The following is an 18892-nucleotide window of genomic DNA, read 5'->3' on the forward strand; positions in this document are numbered from 1 at the left end:
ATTTGCTTGGGCTTCTCTTGTACGTAGCACTTTTACGGGTGGAGTTAAATGGTAGCTGTGTAATGCGTATTTAGTATTTAAAAATTTGCTTAAGAAATGTTTAATAAATATACTCGTATGCAGCCATTGCAAATTAAGCGTAGCAAACAACATAGTCTTCGATTTCGCTCAAATTTAACACATTTAACACATATATTTATACTCAGACTGACAGAAATGGATCCTTAAAAAATTAGGTATTTTTTCGCAGAAGCTATGGAAGTGGTGAACATCAAAACGATCTCTAACAAGAGCTACTTAAACCTTTATTGAATGAATGAAAATTAGGTATGTACTTCGACCTTTCGATTTCTTGTGCCTTCTGCTCAACACAGTACGTCATCCAAATACTGTTCCCTTAATAAAGTTAAGAGAGAGCTGGGTTGACCTGAGCGTATGTGCCTCTCTTCCCACCACATCTGGCCGAGTTATCTCATTATCCTTCGCGCTATGGCATCACCTTTGAGAAGGAAGTGTGCTGGTGTCTCCGGGCACTGATCGCAGAAACGACAGGAGTCAGTGGATGATATTCCAATCCGGTGCAGTTGATTAGGCAATCTGCAGTGGCCTGTGAGAATGCCCATAGGCATTCACAATTTGCCTTGAGGGAGGGTTATGAGTTGCCTGAACCTCTTTTGATTATACCCCTCCAGTAAGGACCTCGCCTGACAAGTCCAATAATTTGGTGCCGTCTCACGCCTCTTAGTCGCTCTTCCACTACTAAAACCTTACATAAGTCAACATTTTTAAGCCTCTTTGCACTATTATATTATTCGGGTAATAGTCATAATAGTCTGATAATAGTCATAATTATTACCACGAAATGTTTTAAGAGGCGTTAATTTTTAATTTGTTTTTATATTTCCATAATTTTTCCAACTAAATTTTATTTACTAAAAGTAGTAGAAAATTATATATTAAATTAAATAAGATGTGTTTTTTTGTGAGTTCTAGCCTCATAGGCTTCAGAAGTTATGACTGTTTGAATGTGCACTAACAAAGCAGAGACAAAACATCGAATTAAAAAGAAATAGTACTCTAAGAAAATTAAACTTATTCTAAATCTGCTATATGGGTTCGGAAAGGATTTGTTTTCATATATTTTAATCTACTTTAATTTTTGGGCACTTATTTTCTAACAGTCATATTTTCGGAAGCTAAAATGAGACTTCATATATTGATACCACTACAGCTATTAAGACTTCGTCTTGGAAAATTCTTTTAATTGAAAGGTAATTTCTCAATGCTTTCCTTTAAACTGAAAAAATTTTGGGAATATGGAAAGGAGTTTTTACAAAGAAAAAAGAGAGTATTTTATGAAAATATTCTGTGGCAAAGTTATAAAAATAATCAAACTTAAATGCTGTCTAATTTCCAAAAAAGTTGAGTTATGTAAGTATTTTGTCAGGTAATATACAATTTAGATTTTTGCCACCTTCATAGCTTTATTGAAAAAAAATTGAAAATTTCGTTGGGTTAATTTCAGTCAGTATGAGAATGAATTATGCCCACGTGCGAAATTAAAGTGAAATCGACGACCATTAAGCAGAAAATCTACATTCTTCATTACATTTAATATGCAGTGGCTGCATACTTGCATGTGAAGAAAAGTTTCTCATTTAAATATTTTTCAATAACTAGGTTCTTATTTAAGTTACATGACAACTTTTTGTGTGGTTTTATAGAGATCTATTAGTAAATACAATAAATATCGACCACTTGTGCGTTCTTATTGAGATAAATTCATACATATTCTTCAATTTATTAACAAATTTCACATTTGAAATTTTAAAGATACAAGTGGCAAGGTTCTAATTTGGGTTGCATTCTACTTTGCATTTTTATTAACATTATTTCTCTATGCTAATGACACACAGATCTATGTATTTGTCAAGGCCCATAGGTCTTCAAAATGATTTGATAGCCAGACTTAATGAAGATCTTGTTCGTATTCTAACTGGTCTCTATCTGACAATTTAAAATTAAATGAGTGAGAGACGAGGTTGATTGCTATTTCATTCAAATTTCAAATTTCATTCAAACTATGACCTTAACTCTATGCCACCGATATATCTGTTGGAACCAAATATTAACCTTGATTATTGTACGTGAACTTCTTTGTAAACAAGATATAAAATATTCTTATAAATGAAGACATCCTCGAAAGCCATTGTACTGGGGCAGAAACTTTAAACTATGTAGATGTATACGCACATTTAATCTCTTTCGGCCTATATATTCATACTTGGACTCTTTGTTAGTGGCATACAACTACGGAACTCCATAACAACTACAATAACAAGCAAACTGTTCTAAAACTGTAATTTCTAGCTACTTCTAACCGATAATTCTCTTTTCTTTCCTTTTCTTTTCTTTTCTTTTCTTTTCTTTTCTTTTCTTTTCTTTTCTTTTCTTTTCTTTTCTTTTCTTTTCTTTTCTTTTCTTTTCTTTTCTTTTCTTTTCTTTTCTTTTCTTTTCTTTTTCTTTTCTTTTCTTTTCTTTTCTTTTCTTTTCTTTTCTTTTCTTTTCTTTTCTTTTCTTTTCTTTTCTTTTCTTTTCTTTTCTTTTCTTTTCTTTTCTTTTCTTTTCTTTTCTTTTCTTTTTCTTTTCTTTTCTTCTTTTCTTTTCTTTTCTTTTCTTTTCTTTTCTTTTCTTTTCTTTTCTTTTCTTTTCTTTTCTTTTCTTTTCTTTTCTTTTCTTTTCTTTTCTTTTCTTTTCTTTTCTTTTCTTTTCTTTCTTTCTTTTCTTTTCTTTTCTTTTCTTTTCTTTTCTTCTTTCTTTTCTTTTCTGTTCTTTCCTTTTCTTTTCTTTTCTTTTCTTTTCTTTTCTTTTCTTTTCTTTTCTTTTCTTTTCTTTTCTTTTCTTTTCTTTTCTTTTCTTTTCTTTTCTTTTCTTTTCTTTTCTTTTCTTTCTTTTCTTTCTTTTCTTTTCTTTCTTTTCTTTCTTTCTTTTCTTTTCTTTTCTTTTCTTTCTTTTCTTTTCTTTTCTTTTCTTTTCTTTCTTTCTTTTCTTTTCTTTTCTTTTCTTTTCTTTCTTTTCTTTCTTTCTTTTCTTTTCTTTCTTTCTTTCCTTTTCTTTTCTTTTCTTTTCTTTTCTTTTCTTTTCTTTTCTTTTCTTTTCTTTTCTTTTCTTTTCTTTTTCTTTTCTTTTCTTTTCTTTTTTCTTTTCTTTTCTTTTCTTTTTCTTTTCTTTTCTTTTCTTTTCTTTTCTTTTCTTTTCTTTTCTTTTCTTTTCTTTTTCTTTTCTTTTCTTTTCTTTTCTTTTCTTTTCTTTTTCTTTTCTTTTCTTTTCTTTTCTTTTCTTTTCTTTTCTTTTCTTTTCTTTCCTATATTATTGAGATGTGAGATTCGGGCATATTCGTTCTGCTTTATTTTTGGCTAAAGGATCCATAGTAGGCCAATTGTACGCTTCATAAACCAAAACAAAAATAGTTCATGCTTAAAAATTAAAAAAAAAAAAAAAATCATTTTATCCAAATTAATTATGAAGTCTGAAATAAGAAGGATAAACTATCGCTAAGGTTGAAATATTTTTTTACATATGATTTTAGTATTGTATTTTAAAAATGTTTTATTCTTGGAAGACTTCAAATATATTCCGATTTTCAAAACACTTTGAAAAAATTTTTGAATGCGGTTTTATAACTTGTTATTATTTTTTAATATAAAAGAGAGCAAGTTTGAAATGAAAAATGCCGTGGATTTTTTTTTTTTTCCTGACGATATTATGTACATAGTTATTTTCTTCATACATACCACCTTGAGCAAAAAATTTCCAGCACAACCGCCAGAAAGCACTCTAAAGCAACTAGTTTGGGTTCTGTTTTTCTCTATTAGGTAGCCATATATGTGATTAAAATTGTATCACCTTTGTTTGGCGCCGTTGTCTTGATTAAATCTATCTCTACGTTTTCTATTTTGCATTGAAAAATACAAAAACTTGAGAAATGTTGGAAAACTGTTTTCGTGATGATGCTTTAAAGAAAACAGGCGCTTATGAGTGGCATAACATAAGCGCTTCAGAAGCGATTGCGAGACATCGAAAACATTCATAAAATGAAAGAAGAGTTGATCAGTAATCGCAAATTAACCAAAGGAAAGCTGGCAGAGTTCTTGAGCATTGCTTGTGAGTCCATCTGGGATATTGTAGTTAATGATTTGGGTTTGCGTCTTGTCGTTGCTCTCAAAGGACATCAATTTCATCCAATAACGAGACCGCGTTGATATCGCCAAAGACATGATTTGTAAGACTGAATTAGACCTGGCTTATGAGTAAACACGCAATCAAGACATTAAGCGAATGAGTAGAGAGCTCCGAATGATCCCAATCCAGAAACTAGAGAACTTTTGGAACACGGCTGTATTGAATGTACGAAACTTTCCATAAATTATACTTAAAAACCATTGAATTATCATGAAAAGTTCCTGGAAGTTTCTATTTTTATATACATTTTAAATTTCGTGTTAACATGGTTGTTGTTGGACAATGAGTTACACTTTTATTAAAGAGAGTCCCAAAAAACATTTGGCATTATTTACTTGAGGTATTTGGGTCTACTTAGCAAGAGCTGACTTTAAATAGAACATAAAGAACATAACGAAATTACAAAATAGTATTTTTTTCCAAGTGTTTCTCAGAAAGAGTTGAGACGATAGTTTTTTGCACATACGAAGCACTTAAAATAACCTTACACAACAATAAGCTAAGTAAATAAGCTCATAAGTGTATACACTTGATCTCATAAAATTAAGTCACTTTATTTTTTTTAAAAACTTGCCAAACTTGCGCTTTATATGGAAGAAAATGTTTAACATCGTATGGCTAAAATTCCGTAAAATCAACACGAATTTTGAGCAACATCAAACTTAGACACTATTGTATGATACTAAAATTTGTTCAGCTATAAATCTGCATACCCAAAATTCCACTAGAGATCTTGAATAAAATCTAGAAAGTTTTCATATCGAGTTTATGAAATTTTTAAAATTTTTGTGAGTTTTGTAAAATGCTTGCAACTTTTATTTGCAAGGGCCCCATATAAGGTGTTGCAGTTTTTAATAAATTTTACATATTTCCAAATCAAATATTATAAAATAATTCAAACTATCTTAAGACATCAAATATATATTTATCAATAATACAATGGAAAAAAAGTTCAATGATTTCATGACATATTTTTATAAAAAATTAACGGAAAAAATTTTGTGAATATTGTAAAAATCTACTTTGCCTTATTTATGTGAGCACAAGTCTATACATTTGTAGACATATAAAATCTGACGATAAATTAATTAAGCACAAGGAATTTTTTTTTAAATGGGATCAAAAGAGTTTACCAAACTCAGCAACTAAAACTCGACTAAAAGCATCCTTTTCGCATAAAATATTTTAAACTTCACGCAAAAAAATCTACCTCTTTTCACTTGCCAGAATCAAACAACAAAATATATTATGCAGTATCCAACTATACATTGTATATAGGTATGTATCTGCTGCTGCATGCGGCAAAAAGATTCATGAGATGTATTTGGCAAAAATAACTCAACTAAAAATCTTCAATTCGAAATAGATACAAAAAAAAGTTTTACAAACCGACTGAAGTGTTCAGTGTATTGTCCCATCACTTTATATGGTTGATTTGGTATCACATGGCCATCGACAATTGGACCCAATGAAGTTGAAAATTGGGGAAATGATGTTGGTATTTTTAAGATGTCCTGATAGCTGCGAAATAAAAGCAGAAGAAGAAAAGAAAATTCGCTTTTTTATTATAAAATAAATATTTTTAGGGAAATAAAAATAAAAATACAAAGACATATAAAAAAAATTCTATAAGATGTACTATGTGGATATATTGTACGTATTTAAGTGTATATCGCTGCATATGCACCTAAAAGCAAGCAAATGGCGAAAATAACGGAAATGATATGTAAAGGGGCCAGATAAAGACAAGAAAAATATACTGCAAGTGAACAAAAACAAAAACTAAAGAAACAAATGTGTGTGAATGTAAGAAGGCAAGTGTAAAAAAAGGAAATAGAAAGTATGCAAAATTTATGGCAAACTAAGTTTATTGCTCTATTTCCGCGCCACAGACTATTGCGTATACGCCATGTACGCCACACGTATACCTACGCATAACTGTTTCACACAACATAAAAGGGCATAATAAAGCTGTGTATTTCATAGCGATATAAACTATGTAAAATGAGATCAGGCTCATCTTTATATACCTATCTTTTATTTTCTACTTCGTCTGATGGCATTTACAAGTGAATGCGCACGTTATTGTGCAGGTATGTGTGTGCTGCGTAAATGTGTGTAAAATTGAGTTACCTAAGTAAGTATGGATACATTTATGGAAATAGAAAGGATAGAAAGCAAGTTTTTTATAAATCTTGAAATTTAGTTCGTCAGTGTAGGACACTTCGGTGGGCAGCTGTCCGGCAGAGTTGGTAAAAGGTGTTGACTAAAAGTTTTGCGTGGCTAGAAACGCTTACTATCATAAGGATTATGGAAGCAGCTTCTAATTTTAGCAACCAAATACCCATTTGGAGGCAAATGAAGTCTGAAGGCGAACTTTGGTGGGGCTACCTCAAAGTATTTACGCTTAAGGGGTTGAGAAATCCTAACGCCTTACCGCATATAGGCCCCATATATGGTGTTGCAGTTCTGAATATATTTTATTTCCAATATTCCGTAAATTATAAAACATTCTTTCCAGTACTCCGTAAATTATAAGAAATGTTACTTTTTGTTGCATTTATTTAAATGAAAGAAGTAATTGCAAGTAACATTTTTTTTTTGACCGAATTACTTAATTATTAATCTGTCATTCATAGCTTGTCAGAAATACTAAATTTTTAGATTAATAAAAGAATAAATAAATAAATAAATAAACAAATAAATAAATAAAGTAAATAGGTACAAAATTCAGTTGAACACATTCAATTCAGTTAACTAAAATTCATAAAGCTTTGATCAATTTATCATTCACTTAAGCGAAAATTTAAGGGTTAAGGTCCGGTTGTAGTTAGTAATATAATAAAACGTTTATTATTTTATCCTAATATCCGCCGTAGCTGAATGGGTTGGTGCGCGACTACCATTCGGAATTCACAGAGAGAGCGTCGGGATCGAATCTCGGTGAAAACACCAAAATTAAGAAAAACATTTTTCTAATAGCGGTCGCCCATCGGCAGGCAATGGCAAACCTCCGAGTGTATTTCTGCCATGAAAAAGCTTCTCATAAAAATATCTGCCGTTCGGAGTCGGCTTGAAACTGTAGGTCCCTCCATTTGTGGAACAACATCAAGACGCGCCCCACAAATAGGAAGAGGAGCTCGGCAAACACCCAAAAAGGGGGTACGCGCCAATTATATATATATATATATAGATATTTGACCAGAAGCGGTACTCCCTGCCAACACAAAGTGTCCATTTAACCCTAAAAAGATAAACCTAGAATTTATGTAAACTTCTTAAATTTTAGGACTACTCTCTTTCTTATCTGAATAGAAAAATAACTATGGTTGGTTGGTTAGAGTGGTGATTCATCCAGAATCCAACTAGCGTTTCCGCACCATTTTGTTGCCACATCCTCGTTACCAAATTGTTTAACAGTTATTTGCAGCAGGACTATATCCAGGCTGTGCGGTTTCAGAACCTTATTAGGTTGTTGACGTCTAAGCCAGACAGTTGCTCGAGACTCTCGAACAGCGGTTTGCCCAGGGTTAACATTCTGTCCTTCCATAGGGCAGGGCATTCACAGAGGAAATGGAAGATTGTTTCTTTTTCCTCTGGTTGTTTACAACTATGACAGTATGTGTTGTGAGGGATGCCCATTTTGGCGGCTTGTTCTGCGATAGACCAGAAGCCAGTTATGACTGCCGTAAGTCTGCAGGTGTCCCGTCGTTTCATGTTTATTAATGTCAACGATTGCTTGAGGTTGTAGGCGGGCCATAACGTTCTGCTGATTTTACATTTCGTCTGGTCTCTCCATCTACAATCCGCAATTCGAAGGTATTTTAGGGAAATTGCATTCTTGACCGCACCTAGTGGAGTGAATACTGGTACTGCAAGAGCGCTATTCATGGCAGATACCCCTCTTGCCAGTTCATCAGCTTTTTCGTTACCTTCTATGTTCCGGTGTCCCGGGACCCAAATTAAGGTTACTATATGGTTTTCACTCAAGTTGGTGAGGCTATTTCTACTTTGCTCCACCACTTTAGAGGTTGTTATAGTAGCGTCCAGCGCCTGGATTGCGGCTTGGCTATCCGAAAGAATAGCGATATTGCCCTTAAAAGAGAAATCTGCGATTACAGGCTCCCCAATTGCTAGTACTTCCGCTTGGAAGACGCTGATGGTATTAGGAAGACGCACAGATTTTTCAATTCCAAGTCTATGAGAATATATACCAGCTCCAACACCACAGTCCATTTTACTGCTATCTGTATAGACTGTGGTATCGAAGTTGTTTAGAGAGAATCCCTTATTCCATTCTTTTTTAGATGGAAAGAGTGTGGCAAAAATTCCTATTGAACGTTACCATCGGGACGATGTAGTCAGTCCTCACCGAGATTAACTCAGCTTGTCGCAATAATAGACTAGCGTGACCATAAGTTTTTTCTTTCCAGCAACCCGCTTCATTTAACCTAAATGGCCAATGCAAATAGCTTTAATCTCCCTAAAAATGTCTAGTATGCGCAACTTAATTATACATTTTTTGCATTTATTTTGCAATTGAAAAAACATTGGAACAACTCGAAATTTTTAATACAGTTATGCCTTGGTAGGCACGATGCTGGGCAGAAATTGCTCGATTTGTTTAAAACAAATTCGTGAAATTTGCGGGGCTTACCTTTCCAGGGCTAAGAACAATCATTCGTTTTTGCAAACCTCCTACAAAGTTTAAACTATTTCCATTCACTTTTTGCTTAAATACATACTGCCACTAAGCTATAATTTTTTTTATATCTTTTTGAAAAACATTTATGAGAATAAAAAGCAAATTTAATTATTCACAGCAAATACCAGCATAACTCTTGTTTCAATATTAAGTGGTCTACTCCAATTTACATTTTTCTGCCACACCATCATTCCGAAGAAAATATACTCCACACAAATTGAATTGCGCGCATTAATGGCGAACCACAAAGCATTTTGAACTCAGCCACTTGAGCCGTACCATCTGAAGCGTATTTCATGCATGCAAGAGCAGGTTTATGTAGCGATTTCAAGTGACAAATTTACAACACGTGCTTATCGAGAGTAAGAGATTGAAAAATGGAAAAAATAAAAATTCAAAAATGGAATATAAAAAAATAAAAAAAATTAAAGCACAGACTAACGCAAGTGATTACGCTGGAAAGCTAAAAAAAAATTAAGATTCACAAAAAACAGAAAAGCCAACAAAGAGCTGCCCGACAACAGAAATAAAAGCGATTTTGAGCCAAAGCCGACAGTAAGAAAAAAATTTTGCCGGGCATCTGTCACTACTCGAATGTGTGTTTAAAGTGTAGCTGTGTATGTATGCGTGGGTATAAGCATGAAATGGCAGATATTAAAAATATACAATATATATACATAACGTCAAAGAGAATACATAATGTTGCCAACAACAAGGGAAAACTGTGGCACAGAGCCTTCCATAAAATGACGACAAAAACCTGTGAGTGATGGCATAAAAAGGCGAAGCAACAAATTGCATTGGCCAATATATCATAAATCACAGTTGACTGCATCAACAAAAGCTGCCTCAAGGCATTAAAGATAAACGAAGTATAAATTTCGTTGCATAAAAATAGCCATTCTGTCACAACAGTACCGGAAAATTGTGAGTAAAATTTAAGATTTTTCTGCTCATCTAAATTTATTGTACAGGCTTCACAGTAAGCGTCTTTCGAGATGTTCAAGACATTAATGCCAACAAATAACCTAATCTTCAAAACACTTATCAAACTCATTTTCCGATACCATATTCAGTTCGTGCCGCGAATTCTCTTTTATGTCTCTTTTTAGTCATAGAAAACAGGTATCTGTAGATGTATGCAGAATATCAGCTGGAACCATATTAACCACTTGGGTACATTTGACGTCTGAGACACGTCATGCACTTATTTGCCGTCGGAGCAGATGGCATGATTTGGTTTTATTAATTTATTTTTGTTGAAGTAATCTTAATACTACAAATGTTTCACAGTTTTTTCACTGTTCTCCACAGCTCCCAGTTATAGTTATTTATTCGACGTCTGCCCTTTTATGTTTTGGTATTTTGAAAATTCTTTATAAAGCGCTTTTTCTCGGTACATTTGTGACAGAATCTGTAGCTGAGTAAAATGTGAAATAAAAAATTTGCACACAAACACCTCACCTTCAAAACCAAGCCGTAAGCATTTCGTGTTAAATTGAAAACCTGATAAGAGATACTGTCTTGAAAATTTGCTGACCTCATAAAATAGATGGACATGAAGTTTTTTGTATAATTTTCGAAAATGAAAGCAAAAAATTACCAACACCGCGTAGCGACAGAATCGAACCAACTTGCACGAAGCTGCATTTGAGCTGCCTCACACAGTGAGTAAAGCGAGCGTTTGCCAGCATTGTAAGCGACCGTCGTGTGCGCCGCTACAAAAATAGCTGCGTTTCAAAAGGCCCCATAATTTTCCCTTTTATTCAATGAAAGGTAAAAGTTTTAAGATTTGTAATTTACAAATTGCATTTTTTTTGCAGCGAAAAATGACACCCTTAAGCAGGCGACAAGGTACTTGGCGTAACTTGTATAGCTTTTTCGCATTTTCGCTTGTATTGTAATTGAAATTACTGCATATTCCATTAGCATGAGTGTGTAGTTAAGCTTAAATTTGAAAACAAAATCCAGCGATTCCTCTTTCTAATTTTTGTAATGACAATTCACAAGTCTTTTAGATGTATTTTAGTGGCACTAAACTTCTAAAATGGAAAAGTAAAGCATCCAAATATAATATATTGGGTATTTAATGTTGCATTAACATTACGAAGTTGCCTGACAAATATTGGCGAAAAACTTGTATTGGACCCCGCTTCTAAATACCAAAATATAGAAAAGCATTCCAACAGATCATCTTTTTCGGATCCGTACAACTAGCAAACACCCTCGATTCTTGTAACTTAACACTAGTGGGAACTGTAATGCAAAAGAAGTGTTTTTTGCCAGCAACTGTGTAACCACAAAGATTGAATGATAGATTTGAATTGAGATTTGGACTTCGACCTCATGGTATTTTGTGCCCTCTAGTCATCACAGTACCAGACCCAGTTTTCTTAATAAACTTAACTTTTGGATTTATTTTGTTTTGCATTTTCTTAAAGTATAATACCTTAAAAATTTTGTGTGAAAACTTGAAGTGAATCCGAGAAACTCTTTTCGATTTATGCAGGAATTAACAAAAGGCCGTCGGGCGCCCTGGAGCCTTCGTATGCTGAGAAAAATGGATACTGCACGTATGAAAGTGGCAGATAAGCGCGCTAACGATAACACTCGAGAAGGTAGAATGTTAAATAGGCAACAGCAAATCGATATTTTGGAAGCTGCTATGATGGCTGAAGAATTATTATATGACCCAAGAATAGATGACACAGTGTAAGTAGTTAAATAATTCGTATAACTCTACATAAATCGACAGCAAAACTTTAAATGCGTTTTTCTCAAAACTATGTTCTTCGAACTCGTAATCACTGCTTTTGAAAAACATAAAAACTCGTGCCTGACCGCAGATTTTTTTTTTGTTTTTAAGCAATGAATTGTCGGTTTTTTCTCAAAAACCTGAAAAATATTTCCTGAGGCCGTTATGTTGTTAATTTTGAAAAAAAAGCTTCGATCAGGCACAAGATTATCTATTATTAAAACAAATTTCTCTTGTTCGATTGATTTTAAATGCGTCTCCAAGCACTTGGGATGATCACCGCAAGGGACTTCTGGAGAAACGGGCTCTACACAAACAGTGATAGCATTTACAATTTTTAATTTATTTATTTCAAATTATGTTAAAGTCAAGTCTAAACATGGTGTATTAATGTTATATTTTTATTTTTGCAAAATAAAGAAACTGACTAGCAAAAAAAAAATTATTATATTTATTGAATATCATCATTTTTTCGGCCCTTTGACTACCCCTAATCCCTTAACAGATTCGCTGTCCGATGAGTCAAAAATTCAGAAGAATACATTTAGAAATGAGAAAGGTAATCGGGTATCATCCGGTCGAAATCTATCCAAATTAACATTATTATATCAAAAGACAGATTTTAAGTTTTTGTAATAAAATTACATTAAATTGCTTACATTTACCTAAGCTTATTGAAACTCATGAGATAGTTTTAACTAAAATAAAAGAGGTTGTCTGTAAAGTCGGTTTACTGACGATAGTTTAACGTGACAACGTCTGAAAACACTGATGGAATGGTTGCATTTTTCAAAATAAAATTTTAATTTTATTTGTTTGAGAGATATTTGGTATGAATATAGAGAAGGGGATAAATGGAATCGCAATGGAATTGATCAAGTTACATTCACACAAACGTGAAAAATTACGAAACAATTATCAAATGCATGAAAGATATCTTCAATTTCGATTGTGCATCAGACGTTAATAAGTCAACAACACTAAGAGGCAAAATCATCGATTTCAATACACATTATACTCGAAACCCTCCCTTTCATTTCCTACTTTTCCTATCATCGTCCTATTCTCAACAGAGAAATGGCTTATTACCATGCACACAGGAAGAAGGCATATGCAAATACAAATATGTGAATTTATATAAAGGGAGATTAAATTTCAAGGGCCGATATTGAATGTAAACCACACCCAAACGTCAAGCTTTTTTTAGCATTTCATTTGACATTTTTCAATTTAAGACTAATTCAATTTCAACCATGGAAAGATACACAATCGAGGATCGCGTTAAAGTTATTCAGGCATATTATGAAAACGGGCGTTCAAATAAAAATGCGTATCGCGCACTTCGTGAAGAAAATCATCTTCAGTGATGAGGCACATTTTTACCTCAGGGGATTCGTCAATAAGCAGAATTGCCGCATTTGGGTGAATGATAATCCAAGAGTGATTGCCGAAAAACCAATGCACTCACAAAGAGTGACTGTTTGGTGCGGTTTATGGGCCGGCGGCATCATTGGGCCGTATTTTTTCCAAAATGTGGCCGGTCAGGCAGTTACTGTGAATAGTGTTCGCTATCGTGAGATGTTAACGAACTTTTTATGGCCCGAATTGGAAGATATGGATGTGGACGATATGTGGTTTCAACAGGACGGTGCCACTTGTCACACAGCTAACGAAACAATGGCTCTTTTGCGTAAAAAATTTGATGGCCGAATAATCTCGCGTCGCGGCGATGTCAATTGGCCGCCAAGATCATGTGATTTGACACCGTTGGACTTCTTTCTTTGGGGTTATTTGAAAGAAAAGGTTTACGTCGATAAGCCAGCAAACAATTCAAGAGCTAACGGATGAGATAATTCGGCACATTAACGGCATAGAACCTCAATTATGCATCAGCGTCAATTTAAATTTGGACCATCGAATGGAGGTGTGCCGCCGAGGCTCCGGCGGCCATTTGGCCGATATTTTGTTCCATAAAAAATTGTATTTTATTCAAAATCAACACCGGTTCTTGAAGCTTAACCACCCTTTACATATGCGCATATACATACATATTAGGGTGTCCGTTATTTTCCAATTTGATTATTTTTCTTGCGACGCCCCCTAAACTTTTAGTTTTCCGTTAAAGAAAAATTATCAGATCAAAATCAGCTCTTAATATTTAGAATAAACCTTGCCCCAAACACGATATATTTCCCATTTACATAACATGGGATTTTGCTACTTTTTGGAATAAACTTTTTTTTCTCTAGTATGCTAATTTACAGCTATGAAAAATACATATTCTGATGGCAATATTAACTCTCTACAAAAAAGATCAAGCATATTTAGTACTTTGACTATAGTTTAGTCGGCACTCTCAACTCTTATTCTTAGGTGGTATAAATTTGATTCGACTTATGGATTTTTTTTATATAAACGTCAGAATTTTGCTATAACAGTAATAAATTTGCTGCAAAAGTGAAAATGTCTGAAATTAACACACAATTCAACTTTAACTTCGATTAACTTTTAAAGTAGTCAATTTATCGAAAAATTATACGAGATCATGCCGCATTTTTTGGTGCGTGCAGCCGGCTACATCGAATTATAAGACGTTAAAACGTCAAACAAAATATATTTCGTTCATTCGTTGTATGAAAAAAATGCAAAAGACCGCGTCGGCGACTCCCTTGAGGATTCCAATCAAACGCATCGCCTATAAAGTCAAGAAGCAAAAATGGTGATGTGTGATCAGACATAGAAGTTATTAAAAGAGCGGGAAGCAATCAAAATTTAGCTAAACTGCACTTCCGAGTGACATGGAAGGCAACACTGGAGCAGCATTATACGGCCATCGACAAGCAAATAAAGAAATCTGCCAGAACTGACAAAAGAATCTGGAGCGACAACCTGGTGAGCAAAGCGCAGGCGGCTACGGAAACATAACTCACGCGCGACTTTCATCGCACAATATATAAACTCGCGAACACTGAGTTTAAAACCACCAAACCGCTAAAAGACGAAGTTGGTGAGTTGACGACAAATAAAATTTAATATAAAACAAATAATTTTGTCAAAACTTGCAAATAAACGGTCTCCATCTGGTAACGCTAGGGACCAAAAAGTCTATGCGTGGCTTATTGCCAACCAAGTTAACCTAAACGAATCTAATCTGCCAATAAATTCCAGTTCTGTAGTTACTAAGAGGAGTGTACGAGTGTTAATAAATACCACTCAGTGCCTCGTATGCAGATACTTTAATATTTGTCTATCTTTAGAATACAAATACATTTTATTTGAAACTACTTTTTTTTTTCTTTTTTTTTTAAAAATTCGTAATTTTTTACTTCACCGGATTTTTATTTTCCTAACTAATAAGCTATTTAGCTGCCTGCTCACTGCAACACATTGCACGCCAACGACAGGCTGAAGTTGTTTAGCTGATATTAAGCTTTTGCGTCAATTTCTCATATTCTTATTTTGCCTCCATTTTCTAACTTTTCTCTACTGTCGTTCCATAGAAAGCAATTTTTCACATCTGCTTGAGCCAATTCAGATAATAAAACAAAGTTCAATTTCCGCGTAAACTTAAGCGCATGTAGTAAAAATGGGTTTGTCTAAAATTTCATGCTGTCATCCTTCAATTGCGTGAGAGTAAAAAAATAAAAAATAAAAGTATAAAAAAAAAATTTGTTGAAATTTCCGCCTTTTTGTATAAGTCCATGTTAGTTAATGTTGCGTGAATAAAATTGATTTTTAAGAAGACTTTAGTAAAGTAGATGTTTACAGTCAATCAAAACTTTGCCGGTAAACATGTATGTATGTGTGCGTGTGTGGCCTGATGATGTTCTAAAGCAAAGTATGGATGCACAAACGTCAACTTTGCTTACAGGCAGAACCTCCTGATTTGCTAAAGAGGTGCTGCCGCTTGAGAATAATAAGTAATGTATAGCAAAAGAAGCGAGTACGAAAAATACACAATTTATTTTTTTTACTGTGATGGAAAATCGGAATGCTACTAAGTTGAGCAAATTAAAAATCTTTCAACCTTAATAAGTTTGTGAAATAAATCTTGTTGACAGAGTGTAAATTTGCGCCTCACAAGTTTTTGTTCAAGATTTAAGTGCATGATTGATGCTTTAAAGAAAGGTCAAAACATTATCTCACCACCCTGCGGAGCTCATCAGGCAACAAGGTCGCCGAAAAAAGGTTCGTTTTGCATATCTATGCTAAAGAAGAAGAATAAAACAACAAAAATAAAGAAATAAGAAAATATTGAACTCATGAAGTCATTAGATTAAATAAGATGGATTAAAGGGCTTAAGTGCCTGAACCGTAAAAAATTGGATTGTAAAAAATGGAATGAAAGGATATATGTTCCAGGAACTGGAATACTTATCAATTAAATACTTATCTGCCATGAAAGCTCAAAATTAGGACTTTGAGCTTGATTGTGATTTTGAGACAGCAAATAAAAATGCCCTGCTCGGGTGTCAGTAAGGACAAGGGGCGGTGACGCATATTTCCTTTTTCAGGCAAAGCATTTATTGGAATTTTTTGTTGCGCAACAATTTTCATTATTTATTGTTTTTTTTTTTGTAAACAAACATATTCATTCCATAACAAAATCCACATACATAAGTCAAAGATTGAAACTTTGTGCAAATGTTTTAAACGTTCACCAACTTTCAATCAAAATTTCACACGTTTCTTTCAGCAATTTTAAAAAATGTTTTGGGTACATAGGATTTTAATATATTTAGTTCTTATAAAAAAATGTAAGTGGGAAGTGGCTCAAAACTCTCGTTGATTTTTAATAATTTTTTTTTTTTTTTTTGATGATGTTCGCATTTTCTCCATATAATAAATGCACTATATTTATACGAGTTATTAAAAATCAACGAAACCTTTTATCAGCTTCAAACTTGCAATTTATTTTATTAAAATTTAGAATGTAGCATATGAAATTTAAAAAAAAAATTAATTAATTTTTTATAAAATTTTCATAATATTTTTTTTTAATTTCTGTTTAATTTTTTAATATTTTTTTTACTATCATACATCAATGTCGGTGTGCAGCTCGTGGTTCCATCGTATTCGATATGCACCATTCACGCAAATTGGACCACAGATCTTGCGAAGAGTTTTTCTCTCGAAAGATCCTAATACCCGTCCAGCGGTGTTCGTCAATGTTCATGACTCGAGAGAGAGTTCTGCTTTTCAATTGCCTACCCAGCCCAAAGTAGCACCTGTTAGCAAGAGAGATTCTTCGCTAAATCTCTTAGCTGACGTTGTTGTTGGTATTAGTGCTGGATTCTAGGTAAACAAAGTCCTTGATTACGCCGAACTCGTAATTGTCAATCGCAGCCTGCTGTCCAATACGCGTAGACTTTTTAGTTGTTGACACAAAGCATTTGGTGTTGCCCTCGTTTACCGCAAGACAAACTCAACGGAAATCTTTTTCAAGACTGGAGAAAGTTGCACTGACTGCCCGCTGACTAATGCCAACAATGTCGGGGTCATTAGCGTAAGCGAGCAGCATGACACTTTTATAGAAAATGGTGCCTCAGATGTCGATGTTGGGGGCGCCAATATTTTCTCCATCATCAATTTGAAAAATTCACATGATAAGGGATTGCCTTGTCTGAAACCCCGCTTCGTTTGAAATATTACCGAAGATCTTTTCTAATTCTCGCAGCTTTGGTGGTGTTTGTTAGGGTCATCCTGCAAAACCGTATAAGCCTTGCGGGAATGCCAAATTGAGACATGGCGGCATACAGGTGATCCCTTATCGTGCTGTTTCATTCAGCTTTTTAATCGACGAAAAGAGGATGGGAGCCGATCTGCTTTTCTTGGACCTTCTCGGGGATTTGGCGCAATGCGAAAATCTGGTCCATGGTAGAATCTCTCTTGCCAACAAGTGCTACTTTGGACTAAGTAGGCAATTGAGTAGTAAAGTTCTCTCTCGACGAACAAAATTAACACTCTACAAGACTCTCATCATGTCCGTCCTAACGAATGGCGCAGAAGCGTGGGCGATGACAACATCCGATGAAGCGACGCTTGGAGTGTTTGAGAGAAAGATTCTGCGTAAGATTTTTGGACCTTTGCACGTTCGCAACGGCGAATATCGCAGGCGGTGGAACGATGAGTTGTATGAGCTTTACGACGACATAGACATAGCAGCGAATAAAGATCCAGCGACTACGCTGGCTGAGTCATGTTGTCCGAATGGATACAAATCCTCCGGCTCTGAAAGTATTCGATGCGATACCAACTGGTGGTAGCAGGGGAAGAGGAAGGCCTCCTCTGCGTTGGAAAGATCAGGTGGAGAAGGACTTGGCTTCATTTGGTGTGTCCAATTGGCGCCGGTTAGCACGAGAAAGAAACGACTGGCGCGCTTTGTTAAACTCGGCCAAAATTCCGAAAGCGGTTATCGTGCCAATTAGGAAGAAGAAGAAGAATAAACCACACCGATAAGGCCCTATTAGTTTTTTGACGAGGAGTTTCACAAAGTTCGCTTGATAGGACCTTGATTGCTATGCTAAGGACGCTTATCCCACGGTAGTTTGCGCAGTTCGTGGGGTCTTCTTTCTTGTGGATTGGACAGAGAACGCTGAGACGCCAGTCGCTGGGTATGCTTTCACCTGACTATATTTTGCCTATGAGTATTTGCATGCTTTTTGTTAGCTCATCGCCTCCAACCTCAAAGAACTCTACTAGCAGGCCACCCGCAGCTTTTTTCTTCTTAAGCCGGGCAATAGCTCTCAAGATCTCGTCTTAGTCGGGCGGTGGAATGTCAAAAACAACACCACTCGGATCAACTTCTCCATTAGTGCGAGTGTTTGCGTCATCACCATTTAGTAGTTTTGAGAAGTGAATCCTCCATATCGTCAGCATGAATTTACATCACCACGTATAAATTGAACACCCTTACAACGAAAATTGTATTCAGGTTGTGGAAATAATATCAGAGTGTAATGTAAACCATCAACGCGAACCTCTCTGTCACTAAATACAAGCAAATGCAGAAACTTATAAGCATCAATCAAACTATTAAAGTAGTCTCAAAGAGGCACTATGCGCCTCGCATTGTAAAAGAGCCAAAACGAAAGAGCCAGATAGGCGTAAACTAATTGAATTCAATTGTCAATGTCCGAGCTATCAACCATCAAAAGGGCAGAAATTATCAAAGAAATATTTAACTCAAA

The 18892-nt window shown here is 34.6% G+C and overlaps 1 protein-coding gene across 2 annotated transcripts in view; it reads right to left on the reverse strand.

Moving 5' to 3' along the window:
- LOC128871129 (uncharacterized) overlaps nucleotides 1-18892 on the reverse strand; it is a 410182-nt gene that overhangs the window by 227057 nt on the left and 164233 nt on the right. For both annotated transcript variants that reach the window (XM_054113306.1, XM_054113305.1), the window contains exon 7: nucleotides 5632-5763. In XM_054113306.1, coding sequence (XP_053969281.1) covers nucleotides 5632-5763 — 132 coding nt within the window. The remainder of the gene's footprint in view (nucleotides 1-5631; nucleotides 5764-18892) is intronic.

This window comes from Anastrepha ludens, chromosome 2 (genome assembly GCF_028408465.1).
Source record: "Anastrepha ludens isolate Willacy chromosome 2, idAnaLude1.1, whole genome shotgun sequence".
Taxonomy (NCBI): domain Eukaryota; kingdom Metazoa; phylum Arthropoda; class Insecta; order Diptera; family Tephritidae; genus Anastrepha; species Anastrepha ludens.